Genomic DNA, 13,555 nt, shown 5'->3' on the forward strand with positions numbered 1-13,555 from the left:
TTAGTAAAATACCCCAGGACAGGAAAACTGTCCAATGTGCATAAATTGACAAACTAATTATCTACATCTACATTTTTGTCTCCATCCTGCCAAAAAGGCCATAAATGAACATGACCAATGCTAATCATTGAATCTACCCATTGTTAGAGCATTTTTCCTTTTTAAAAATGTCAAGTATTCTGCATGCCTACATCTACCTTTCATCTTACTTCTTAGATTATAGGACTAGGATGGTTATCTCTGCCCCAACTGGAAAGCATCTGAGAGCACGGATCACATAGTTCTTAGAATCAAGATCACTTAACTCCACTAGCTCCGCACAAAGGCAGAGACCTCCAGGCAATTGTTCATGTGCTCTGGTTAAGCTACATGCTTGCCCTTTGCTGAATAAACGTTAAAAATCATCTTTCCTCAAACTTAAATATGTGTGTGTACAACTTTGAATTTTGTATGTCTGTCCTGCATGCCAGGAGGGCAATTTAGCTCCAACCCTGTGATCTAGCAGTTATATTTCTAAGGTACTAGCCTACGAAAATACTTCTAAATGTGCAAAAGACAGTTTGAAAAGAATGTTTTTATAGCATTATCTGGAATAGTAAAAAAAAAAAAAGTTAACAACCTAAAGTTCTATCATGTGGAAAGGATCGAATAAATTATACTGTACACCCTAAAAAAAAAGTATTCCAAATTTCTATACAATTCTTCAATTTCATACCCACAAAGTATCAAAAATGAAACACGAAATTCTTACAGATACCGACAAATCATTAAAAGCCTAAAAGACATCTCAATATGCCCCAAACCTTTCTCACCACAACCCCTTTTTCTGCTGTCTTCACCATCCCAGCTAATGGGAATGTCATCTTTTATCTTGCTCTCACACCCCACATCCAATCTGTCACCAAATCCCATCAACTCTACCTTCAAAATGCACCTCCAATTCCACCACTTCTCCCCCTGTCCAGCGCTGCCGCTCTGGTCCATATGCCACCATCTGTCCTTCTCGTGATGGTTTTTACAGGCTCCCAACTGATGCTCCTGCTTCTGCCCCACATAGCAGCCAGAATGATCCTCCTTTGTATTAGAGGAGTCAGATTATGGCATTCTTTCTCCCAAAAGCCTACAAAAAATTCTCATCTCATCTCAAATGAGTGGAAGCCAAAATCTTGACCGTGACCTCGTGGCCCGTGGCCCCGTTACTTCTGACCTGACCTTCTGACCCCGTGCTTGCTCCCCTCCAGCCACTCTGACCTCCTTATAGCTCCTCCCAACACGTGAGGAATGCTCCCCTCTAGGACCTCTTCTCTGCATGTTCCTTCTTCCTAGAAATCCACCCCGGAGATGCACACGGCTTCTCCCCTCACTTACTTCAGGCCCTTTCTCAAATGTGACATCCGTAGTGAGTCTTTTCCTGACCTACCCGTATACCTTTGCACTCTTTCCGAACCCCTGACCCCTACGCCCTGATTTCGTTTTCTTCATAGAACGTGTTGCATTTTAACTTGCTCTTTACTCTGTTTATTGTCTGTCTTCCTCACCCCACCCACACCAGATTGTAAATCCCATGAGGGCAAGCTTTTATTGTTTATTTATTTATTTATTTTACTGTTTTGTTCACTGCTTTATCCCAAGCACCTAGAACTGTGCCTGACCTATAATAGATGTTCAATAAATGCTTAATGAAAAACTTTATACAGAAACAAAATATCCACGCAACACATACAAACATCACCCTAACAGAAAATTAACAAGTCTTTTTGGTGAAGCTCTTCTTCACTGCTGAACCACTTCATTTCTTATTCAAACATCAGGATATGCTGAATGGTATACTTAGTCCCAAATCAAAGACTAAAATGCAATTTACTAATTAAAATAGTGGATTTTAAAGGCTGGTATTTTTATTTTTAAAACAGCTTCCTTGTACATCTTAATGAAAGTGCTTTTCTGTAAAAAAATTTTTCTCCCTCTGCTTCCTGGCAGGCTAGTTATATTCATATTCTAGCATGGACATGAATATTCTGTCCTCTATTTCCAAATATGAATGTTATTGAGAAGAACTCTAGAGGCATGTGTTTCACGCAGAGATTCGTTTTGGGAGAGGGGCTTGATTTTCCGTCTATCAATTCATGATTAAAGCTAATTTCAAGGTGATCCATACATTTATAATGAAGATGTTTTCTTCAGGCTATGTCAAAGTTGGACAGAAGCCTTCAAGCTATTTTATTAACATGCTCAGCCTCTGCTCTAGCCATATCATTTGTTACATTAGACATGTTCTCTAAGCTATATCGCATTTTTAGTAGCTAAAAAAAAAATCCCCTGACTCATACCCTTGCTCAATAATAATTTATTTTCCTTATCTGGGTTTTTAAACCTTTTCCAAAGACCATGCTTACTTAAAGATTGAGAATATCCTCTGATAGGCTGAAGAGTATAAAGAAACAGCCCTACACTAAAAACTATTGCCTCATTAATCTATAACCATCTCTAAATATTTAACACTACTTCTGAAAGAAAGGGTACCTTAAATTTTCCAATGGGTTTCTTTTCAGTGATTCAGGTCGCCACAGGTTTGGCTGTTTGGAAGGTTCACTCTTGCTGTGATTTCCTCAGCACAAGAAGAGCTTAATTCTCAGGCTGACTGACAGTCCCACGTGGGATTGTGTTCTAAAAAGCCCCTCCTCTTGCCAACATCTGTCTGTTTATTTCAGATACAGAATAGACACTGAACTTCTTAAAACGTGCAGTGAGTGCTAGGTCCCAGATGTAATTAAAGTTGAAACAACCAGAAGTACAAATAGCTCTCAGAAAGGTATGTGAGAAGAATAAAGGCTTACCTTAACACGAGCCATTAAAGGTCCCTCTCAACGTGACCTCCAATTGCCTTGGCAGGTGATGGAGTGAAAAACCTAACATCGCATCTATTACAAATACAGACGTAATGTGAATTGCAAACGGAGGAATGCTGATGTTTGTATAAATCCTCTTAAGACGGTGGCGACCCTTACTGAAGACAGGAGCCCAGCGGGACAGACCCCCTTTTGACTGAGAAGGGGAACTGGCACAACAGCCCAAATGGACAAATGTGGTGTCCTTAGGCTGAGCGCAGAAAGTTAATATTAACGAGCATAAGTAGTAGCATTAGATATACGCTCATGAACATTAACTTTCCCCTCCAGCGCTAAAAAAAATAGAACATTTTAAATAAATCAATTCATTTAGGATCAGCCTTGTAGACTTGGCTTCTGGCTCAATATAGAGCAGTGAGGGATGAACAGGCAAATTACTGAATTCTCTCCTCTAATCGTACGGTCCTAGGAATAAAAATCTCCCCATGCATTTGGTATTCTAGTGAAAATTACTCCAATGTCTGGATATCTTATTTAGCTTTGAAAAAAGAAACCTGGATGCACAATTTTAGCAACAACAAAAAAATAAGCAAAGCATCTTGTGGTCCTCTGAAATGATTAATAGAAAAGTGATTGGAATTAATCACAAACACAAGAGGAAGCTGAAATCAGAGAGGGTTATTAGGATACTCTCTGCCGTTTAATCTCACCCCCTTATCAACACATTAACCTTGTTTCCTCTGCCTGAGCCCTGAGTCCTACAGCAAAATTAGGTCAGAAATTCACATCAGATCAGATCAGCTGATTCATTCCAGCAAGACCCTGACACGCTGCAGATTTGGGTTTCATTCTAGATAGGAGTATGGCTGAGGGCTTTGGGGGTTTGCTTCCTATGCTTTAAGCATAGGAGATAGAGCTGGCTGTAGAGTATTTCTAAATATTCTAAGCTAGCTGTAGAGTATTTCTGAAAGTTTCTGAACCCTGTTTCATTTAACGGTCCTCACTTCACCTGAACAAAATGAACATCCATTTTCATACACAAATAGAGCATTTCATTTTTCTACATACCTGCAATTAAATCAAAGCCAGTGAGATTACCTATTCGTGACCAAAGTAGCTATTCATGTTGCACTGAATGGATATATCGCTCGCTAAAATGTACTTCAGTAAATGCTCCCTATTTCCATAAAGTCTGTCACAAATCATGAGTATGATTCTAGAAGCCATAACTATCTAAATAGGATTTATGTAACTGTTAACATTTCTCTAGTAAGAGCTCTCAATGTAATTATGTCTTTGGGTAATCATTTAAAATATTAACCAATTCTAAACTTTGGTATCAGAATCGTTTGCTTTTTTTAAGTAACAATGCTTTAGTAAAGGGAAAGCAATTTTTATTTTTAATTTTTACTTTTTTTTTCTGTATCGTCTAAAGGATGAACTTTCCTGGTGCTTTGTTTCTCTTTGACTAACAGAGATACTGAAACCTTCAAATTTAAATAACTTCCAAGTATATATCCTAATATACAAATGCATGTATTTTTTTAAAGGAGCTGTAACTAATCTAATTCCATTTCTGACTGTCACTTTTAAACAGGAAATATAACCTCATATAGATCCCTTGAGGGCATCCACAGGGAATAGAGACATTCCTAATCAGCTTAAGTAGTCCTTTGTGTCAGAACCACTTTGCTGAAGTCCAGAGCTGTCTTGCGGACTTGCAATGTTTGGGAGAATTTCACTAATGTAGCATTTGTTTTATTAGAAAAAAAAAATTCAACCCCTTTCTACAATAGAAAAAATACTCAGAAAGGCATGTACTGGGAGCACATTTTCTTGTTGCTTTTTATTTAAGGGATATGTCTTATATTGTTTTCAAAATACTGTGGCTAATAGTAAAATGAGACAATGCAGGGACTAGCTCCAGAAACCAGATAGAAAAATTCACATGAAGGGAAGGAAGCCTCAAACCTAAGCATGCATCGTTTGGTATACCAGATGATCTTTTATTGCCCCTCTTCCTCAGTGAATATTCTTACTGGATGTCCTGAACAGTGTTTCCTGTAAAGAGTGACTCCTCAAAGCAGACATATGTTCACAGGTACACACAGGTACTGCCTTACAGGTTGTTTGTAAGCAGACTGTTCTCATTGGTCAGTTGCCTCCTTCTTAATGGCTAGTGCCTATGTGTGTCAATGGTTCAATATACCTATCATCTCTGTCTTAAACATCCCTCTTCACCCACACACATGACAAACTAGGGTTTTGTAACCCATCTCAAGTGATCTCACTCGTTTGAAACTGTAGGTTTTGCATGTTTCTTTTCTAATAGGCTTTTTAATAAAAAATAAAATCTCATTTAACAGTGCCTGCAGAAAACCATTAGAATTTAAAATAGCAGAAATGATGAGCTACTGAAATATTTTTTTCATTCTCCATTAACTTTTCGCCTTTGAGTCTCTCTCTCTCTTTCTTTCTCACCAAATGTTATTTGGAGCTGTTAAGAAAAGTACTAACGAACAGTGTCACTTTTTATGTATTTGAAATGTTTCACCCAATAAGACTTTTCAGTAAAATCCCATTTGAGAAATGGACGTGAAGGTACAAGAAAGTTAGTAGTGACAAAGGACTCAAGTTAGTTTAAAAATAAGGAACTGGGCTCAGAAAGCGTAAGTGACTTAGAACACTGAGAATGTGATGAGGGTATTCCTTTTCTAAGAGCTCAGTGTTTTAAGCTTCCCAGCTTCAACACAAAAGGCATTTTAGCACACATGTGATCTAGAAGGTCAATCATATGAAATCCTATTTCCATTTTTTAAGCAATCCCTGGCAGTCTGCACATTTCTGAAATTGCAACTGGCATATTTCACAGAGAATTATCATCAATGCCTTTTCAAGGTCAAACATGCTCCATCTTTAGATTTTTCAGCATTTATATCTTATATATTAAATCATAGTATATATTAAAGAAGGCATTCGGCAGACGTGATAAAGAATTTTAATTGATTAGACTGTGTTCGTTAATGTCATGTTGAATTTTCTCTACAACTTGACATAAATTGCACGTTAAAAGTATTAAATTATGTGTGAAATTTAGATGTGGGCATTCTGCTTTGGTCGCCATCTCTGGAACTCAGAATTCCTGTGTGACCAGAATCTTGCTCGGGAATTTTCAAAAATTTTAAAAACACACTTCCTATTAGGAACATTGTTGAAGCAATTCTAAAAATGTACTGTGAGAATATTCTATATAATATTTAAGATTTATTATATTTTTAAATTGTCAGAATCCCAGAATACTGGTCACCATATGAACAAAATAAAAATTAAATTTGAACATTTCAGTGGGTACTGAGATGGAATAACTTGGGCTATCTGCAGCTATAGCCCCACCCCAAGTCAGGGAGGACTTTAGTCTCCTCCTGCTGCCCAGTCATGACACTTTTGGCTCCTTTCATGTTTTCTCTCTCCAACTCTTCCCAAGACAACATCCAGAGACTTCTATGTATGTCCTCACACTGTGCATGGGCCCTGCTTTTGTAAAAGAAAGTCATCTGGGCAACATGGATGGACCTAGAGATCATAATACTAAGTGAAGTAAATATCCTATGATATCACTTATATGTGGTATCCTATGATATCACTTATATGTGGAAGAATGATACAAATGAACTTATTTACAAAACAGAAAGAGACTCACAGACTGAAAACAAACTTATAGTTGCTAAAGGGGAAAGGAGGGGAGGGATAAATTAGGAATTCGGGATTAACAGATACACACTACTATATATAAAATAGATAAACAACAAGGACCTACTGTAGAGCACAGAGAACTATATTCAGTATTTTGTAATAATGTATAAAGGAAAAGAATCTGAAAAATTATATATATATATATATTCACTTTGCTGTACACCTGAAACATTGTAAATCAACTACAGTTCAATAAAAAACAACAACAACCTCAACAAAAAATAAACAAAAAAGAAAGTCATCTGAGAAGTCTCAAAATTTAGGAGATTTTACTAGTATTTTTTCTCTTCCAAAGATATTTGCACTTTAAATTAGGATTCCAGAAAACATTTGGGGAAAAGAGTGTAGGAAAGAGTGGGAAGGAGTTACTGATAGCAAGATACATACTACGTCTTTCAGTTCCTAGCGTGTGTGATACCTATGGCACAATAATAAAATGGTGTTTGAGGAGCCAGGTTTGGGACCGTCATACAGAATTAGTCATCCGTTCATTCATCGCTCAGTCACCTGTACATCGTGGCTGAACACTCCTATCTGAAATACATGAGATCCCATCCCTTCCCACCTACTCAAGGACATAATCACAGTAATTTTTCCTTCCCTCTCTTAAGTCGTTAACATTTCCCTTTCTACTGTAATCTTTCATATCAGCATTTCAGATAAGCTAGTTTTCGCCCTGCTTAAAGGGAAAAACCAGTAAAACAGAACACTATAGACCTCTCTTCCCCCTTCAACTACTCTCCATATTTGTGAATTTTGTTTAACCTCGAAAGTGCCTAAAATAGTTCTCTATTCCTCTCTTCCTTGTTTCAATTCCTCTTTTCGCATCCTCTTGTGAACATGACTCCACTGCGTTTTGTCCCCAGACCTCCACCAAAACTGTTCTTGTCAACAACACCAATGTAGTAAAAGGCATTATTCAATCCTCAGGATTCAATATATTTGATCTACCAGTAAAATCTCTCTCTCTTCTTTAATCACTTTTGTCATTTCACTCTGAGGCAACACCCGCCTTGGTGATTCTTCTCTTATCCCACTAGCTGTTCTTACTGGATTCTTCTACTGTTCCTGTCATGTAAACAATTAGGTGTCCCAAGGAACAGTCCTGTGTGCTTTTATCCTCTCTATCTAATTTTAGGTCCTAGGGATCCATAACCAGGCTCATGACTGTAAAAAATCTATGACTCTCATATTAAAACCTCCAGGTTTGATCTCCACCATGAGCCCTGGATCCAACTGCCTATCCAGAATTCTTCACTTGAATATCTAAAAGAGCTCCCAGCACTGGCTTATGAAAGCTGAACTCCCATTCCCCCACCATTTAAACTAAATTTACTCCTGTTTTAGCCTTTACCATTTCATTAAGTGGATACAGCATTCTTCTAGTTGTTTCAGGAAAAACGAAACATAACATAACAACAACAGAACCAGAACAGCAACGAGACAAACTTGAGAGCCATCTTCAATTCCTTTCTCTTATTCAACTTCTATGTCTCATCAATTAGAAACTTTCACTGGTGCCCCAAATTTTAGCATTTTATGCCACATTTACTAGTACCACCCTGGTCCAAACTACCATCATCTCTCACTTGAATTACTGCAAAAGCTTTCTCTCTGAATTCCCTGCATCCAACTATGCCCTGTCCATCTGTTCAACACATAAAAACCAGAGTAATCCTTGTTAAAAAGGGCAGTTTAGGGTATGCCATACCTCTGCTCAAGAAATCTTCAATGAATTTTTTTTTTCTTTTAGAGTAAAACATGAACTTATAATGCTCTACATTACCTGGTGGCCCCACTACCAGTCGAACTTAGACCCCTTCCACCTTTGCTTGGTCACCACATGACACCTTCCCTTCTTGGAACACATCAAACTTGCTGTTTCTTCTGTCGAGAATTCTCTTCCCCAGACAGCCATGTGGCTCCTGTCTCTGGCAACAGGCTCCCCATGTCTAATGTCTCTGCTCAGCTGTTGCTGGATTTCAGAGGTCTTCCCTGGCCTCTATTCTTATTGCCCTCACCCTGCTTTATTTTACAGTGTAAACATTTATAACCACCTATCATATATATTTATTTGTACTTATTTCTTTCATGTTGCCTCTCTTTCACCCTCCTCTCAGAATATAATTCTTTTATAACCAGGAACTTTGTTCTGTTCATTGCTGTCTCATAAAGGTCTAGAACATTTCCTGGCACTTAGTAAGGTTTCAATAAATATTTCACCAATGAATGAATATACTTAACAGCAAGTTGTTTATTGAACAATAAGTTGGCTTCAGATCCTGTTCTAAGAACTGTATATACCAATAGTCATTCTTCTCATGAAACTTACATTGTAACTTGAACATCATCAACCACGTCACATATTGTGTGCATGGTTTGCTCATTGTCTCTAATCACCTTGACCTCAGGTGAGAGATGCCCTATCTAGCTCACGGGTTCAGCATCATTTCTTGCTTCCAGGATTAAAGCCTCTATGCCTGACCCCTTATTTCATGGGTGGGGTCAGAATTCAACTTGAACATCAGCTCACTTTACTATGACCTGGCAGTCTGTTGACCTCTAGTTAGTGTCCCCATGCCTGGGAAATTGGTTTATTCTTCAACTCTACCCACATCTACTGACAAATTCCGAATAGCCTCATCATCTAAAATGCCACCGTCACTAGGTCACCGCGACATAAAGTACACACATTTATAACTCTCCTGTGGGTAACACCAACTACTGTGGCAACAACAGCCTTACAAGCAACACTGCTATGGAACCTTGAGAGTAAGCCGGCTTCAGGCATACCTACTCCCACATCTCTGGCTTATGTCCTGCCATGGAAACAATGAAAGTGCACAGTAACTGAACATCTATCTCCTCAAATGCCAGATCCTAGAAGGCTCTTGTTTCTTCCTGCTACCAGTGGGTTCTTCATTTGCCTCCTAATCTGATTATAGAAAGATAAACTGCTAATTTAAAACTGACAAGTAGGGATTTCCCTGGTGGCACAATGGTTAAGAATCTGCCTGCCAATGCAAGGGACATGGGTTCGAGCCCTGGTCCAGGAAGATCCCACATCCCACATGCCATGGAGCAACTAGGCCCGTGCACCGTAACTACTGAGCCTGTGCTCTAGAGCCCGGAGCCACAACTACTGAGCCTGTGTGCCACAACTGCTGAGGTCCGCGCACCTGGGGCCCGTGCTCACCACAATGAGAAACCCGCGCACCACGACAAAGAGTGGCCCCCGCTCTCTGCAACTAGGGAAAGCCAGCATGCAGCAACGAAGACTCAACACAGCCAATAAATAAATAAATTTATTAAAAAATAAAACTGACAAGTACCTTTTTTTCTCCCCTCTTTGAATCTTTACTTATTTGATACAAGAAAGAACACTCATACTCAGAAGAACTGTTTCAAACAAGACATCGACATTGATTAAACATACACCTCCCCCCCAACACACACACACAGCGTGGGTGACTTCTCTTGCCCTTACTCTGTTCTTAAGCAGGGCTAGACTACAGTTTTATATTGTGTTGACAGTGTGATGTGGAAGCAAAATTGTCCAGATCGTTTGGGACTTTTTCAATTCAATGTGTGATCTGAACTATCTTTATGTTTATGGCTTGTAATATAATTCTAGAAAATACTGCTTTGTTAATGTAGCAGGAACTAACACAAAGTTTACTTAACTGAATTTCCTGGACCTCATTTACCATGCAATGACAGGGTTTTGCTGTGTCTCCACCTACCTAAATTCCAGCCCCTGTCGCCTGGACTTTTGACTCCTTAGAATTGTTGGTAATGCCCCTTTGAACACTTAACCACTTAAAATGAGTCATTTTTACTTTCTTAATATCTATGGATCTTTAGACAGAAACTTTATGAGGTTGTTGATGAAACACAGAAGCTAATAACAGTGATAAGCACCCTGGGGTGCTCTGTACAATCTAATAGAACTATTCAGCAAATAATTTTGTCTCTATGCTTAGAGAAAAGAGTGAATTATGTTTAATGGCAAGATTGGGAAACTTTAGATTTTAGAGATGAAGTTACTTTAGAAATCACGTAGGATAACCTTTTTTGTTCTGAGTTTCTGAAACCTTAGACTCACAAAAGTAAATTAAAATGTTTACATACATATAGAAGTTCAGGGCTTCCCTGGTGGTACAGTGGTTAAGAATCTCCCTGCCAGTGCAGAGGACACGGGTTCGACCCCTGGTCTGGGAAGATCCCAAATGCCTCGGAGCAACTAAGCCCACATGCCACAACTACTGAGCCTGTGCTCTAGAGCCAGAGCTCCACAACGAGAGAAGCCACAGCAATGAGAAGCCCGTGGGCACCGCAACGAAGAGTAGCCCGCTTGCCCGAAGACCCAATGCAGCCAAAAATAAATAAAATAAATAAATGTATAAAAAAATACATCTTGGTTTAAAAAAAAAAAGTTCATCAGAGGTACTTAGCAGAAAAAAAAAAGTTGTTCTAAGAAAGAGCACTTAGTGCATCCTAGAAAGGAACCTGTGGTACCAACTAAAATTAGGTAGAAATAAAAAATAACATATCTCAGAATAACATCTGCAATTATGAATACGTTTATCAAGCATGCCATTTTACAAATCTTTGTATACCTGGTAATAGAATAGATTTCCATTTGAATAGTCCAGAGAAAAAAGATGACACTCTTTCAACTAATCTTGTACAAAATTTCCAAATCTCTCGCCCTCTTTCTCTCTCTCTTCCTTCCCACCCTCTCGTACAGAGGTGTTTGCCATTAAATGATTGGAATAGTGCATCCTTTCCTAGCTTCTTTATAAGAATCAATAGTTTACCTTAAAAGAATATGTTCTTTTCCTTCATATCATAATGTTCAAAGAGAGTAAGCAAAAGGATTAATTCCAGATTAGATGAAAAATCCACCAACTGGCTATCAAAATAGCTTATTATTACCATTCAGTTATCCAGGCAATTGATGGATTCATTTCCTAAATTCTGTCTCTTTGCACTTAGTAAATGGACTCCATTGAAGAAATAGGACTCCATCAAACACATATCTCTACCTGTAACCCCGCAACACATACACTCAGAAAATATTGTAACATTTTTTGGAAAAATCAAAAGATGTGTATCCTTACTTTGGTCTCAGCACGCTAGGGAACTTAGCCTCCATTTGGAGGCTGCAATCGGGGCTCATTTGCTTGTAGCAGGTAGGTTTTGCAGCATAAAAGTCATTTCATTTGAACAAACCTGGGGCACTCAGTACCAGACAAGAGATGTAATAGCCACAGAATCCTACACAGAGGGCACACACTGAGTATTCCACTTCAGAAACTCACATAATTATAATTACTGACAAGTCTTTTCATGATCTAGGAAGATGGTGAACTCTCTTATAAGGATGATACAAAGACCATTAAATATAGAGATTTTCATTAAATATTAAAGTGTGTGTTCCCTTAATCTTTTATCGAGATTGTTCAGTATGAACTTTTATTTAGAGGAAACTGAATTCTTTCCCCACCCCATCAGCCTCTCCATACTCACGACACAAAAGTAAACAACTTTTGTTAACTAAGGCAAGTGTCCTGCCTGTGTTGCGTTTTCATCACAGTTGAGAAGACACTTTTACTTTGTCTCCTCAAGTCTAACTTTGACAAACCCCTTCTTGACCAGGTGACAGCATCACAGCCTCTGCAGAACTCACAGATACCCTGAGGTGTGCAAAACTCAGAACACTTTCATTTATACTTACCGTTTTATTGCTTCTTCTTGTCTTCGGCGTTTTTCATTCTTTTCCTTCAAGTAGGCCAGGTTTGTTTCATTTCTCAAGCGATCATTTTCTCGCGCAATGTCCGATGCATTCTGAATAACCAATCCGTCGTAGGCCTTCATCCCCATATCCTCAATATACTGGAGAAATGTGGCCAGGGGGTCTTCCTCAGGATTAGAACTCATCATCCTGGAGGATTTCATGTGAAAAGGAACACTTCCTGTGGGATGAGAACACATTTTACCTTCATCAAAGATGTGGATAAAAGCAAGGTGCTGCTTATTCTCTTAACATCTTGTCAGCCCCAAACTCCAATGATTATGGCGGGATCTACTTGGAGAAAATGTCTCATTAGAAATTACAGTCAGGAGGCTTCCGGGAAGACGGCGGAAGAGTAAGACGCGGAGATCACCTTCCTCCCCACAGACACACCAGAAATACATCTACACGAGTAACAACTCCTACAGAACACCTACTGAACGCTGGCAGAAGACCTCAGACCTCCCAAAAGGCAAGAAACTCCCCACGTACCTGGGTAGGGCAAAAGAAAAAAGAATAAACAGAGACAAAAGAATAGGGGCGGGACCTGCACCAGTGGGAAGAAGCTGTGAAGGAGGAAAGGTTTTCACACACTAAGAAGCCCCTTCTCGGGCGGAGACTGCGGGTGGCGAAGGGGGAAGCTTCGCAGCCACGGAGGAGAGCACAGCCACAGGGGTGCGGAGGGCAAAGCGGGTAGATTCCCGCACAGAGGATCAGGGCCAACCAGCACTCACCAGGCCGAGAGGCTTGTCTGCTCACCCGCGGGGGCAGGCGGGGCTGGGAGCTGAGGCTCGGGCTTCGGTCGGAGCGCCGGGAGAGGACTGGGGTTGGCGGCATGAACACAGCCTGCAGGGGTTAGTGCGCCACGGCTAGCCGGGAGGGAGTCCGGGGAAAAGTCTGGAGCTGCCGAAGAGGCAAGAGACTTTTTCTGCCCTCTTTGTTTCCTGGTGCGCGAGGAGAAGGGATTAAGAGCGCTGCTTAAAGGAGCTCCAGAGACGGGCGTGAGCCGCGGCTAAAAGCGTGAACCCCAGAGACGGGCATGGACGCTAAGGCTGCTGCTGCCGCCACCAAGAAGCCTGTGTGCGAGCACAGGTCACTCTCCATACCCCGCTTCCTGGGAGCCTGGGCAGCCCGCCACTGCCAGGGTCTCGGGATC

At 40.0% G+C, this 13,555-nt stretch overlaps 1 protein-coding gene across 1 annotated transcript in view; it reads right to left on the reverse strand.

Moving 5' to 3' along the window:
- NYAP2 (neuronal tyrosine-phosphorylated phosphoinositide-3-kinase adaptor 2) overlaps window positions 1-12,563 on the reverse strand; it is a 247,402-nt gene extending 234,839 nt beyond the window's left edge. Inside the window, exon 1 of the mRNA XM_060151256.1 lies at window positions 12,343-12,563. Within this exon, the coding sequence (XP_060007239.1) occupies window positions 12,343-12,563 (221 nt within the window). The remainder of the gene's footprint in view (window positions 1-12,342) is intronic.
- Window positions 12,564-13,555: the final 992 nt, after the last annotated feature.

The sequence above is a fragment of the Lagenorhynchus albirostris genome, chromosome 6, assembly GCF_949774975.1.
Source record: "Lagenorhynchus albirostris chromosome 6, mLagAlb1.1, whole genome shotgun sequence".
Lineage (NCBI taxonomy): Eukaryota > Metazoa > Chordata > Mammalia > Artiodactyla > Delphinidae > Lagenorhynchus > Lagenorhynchus albirostris.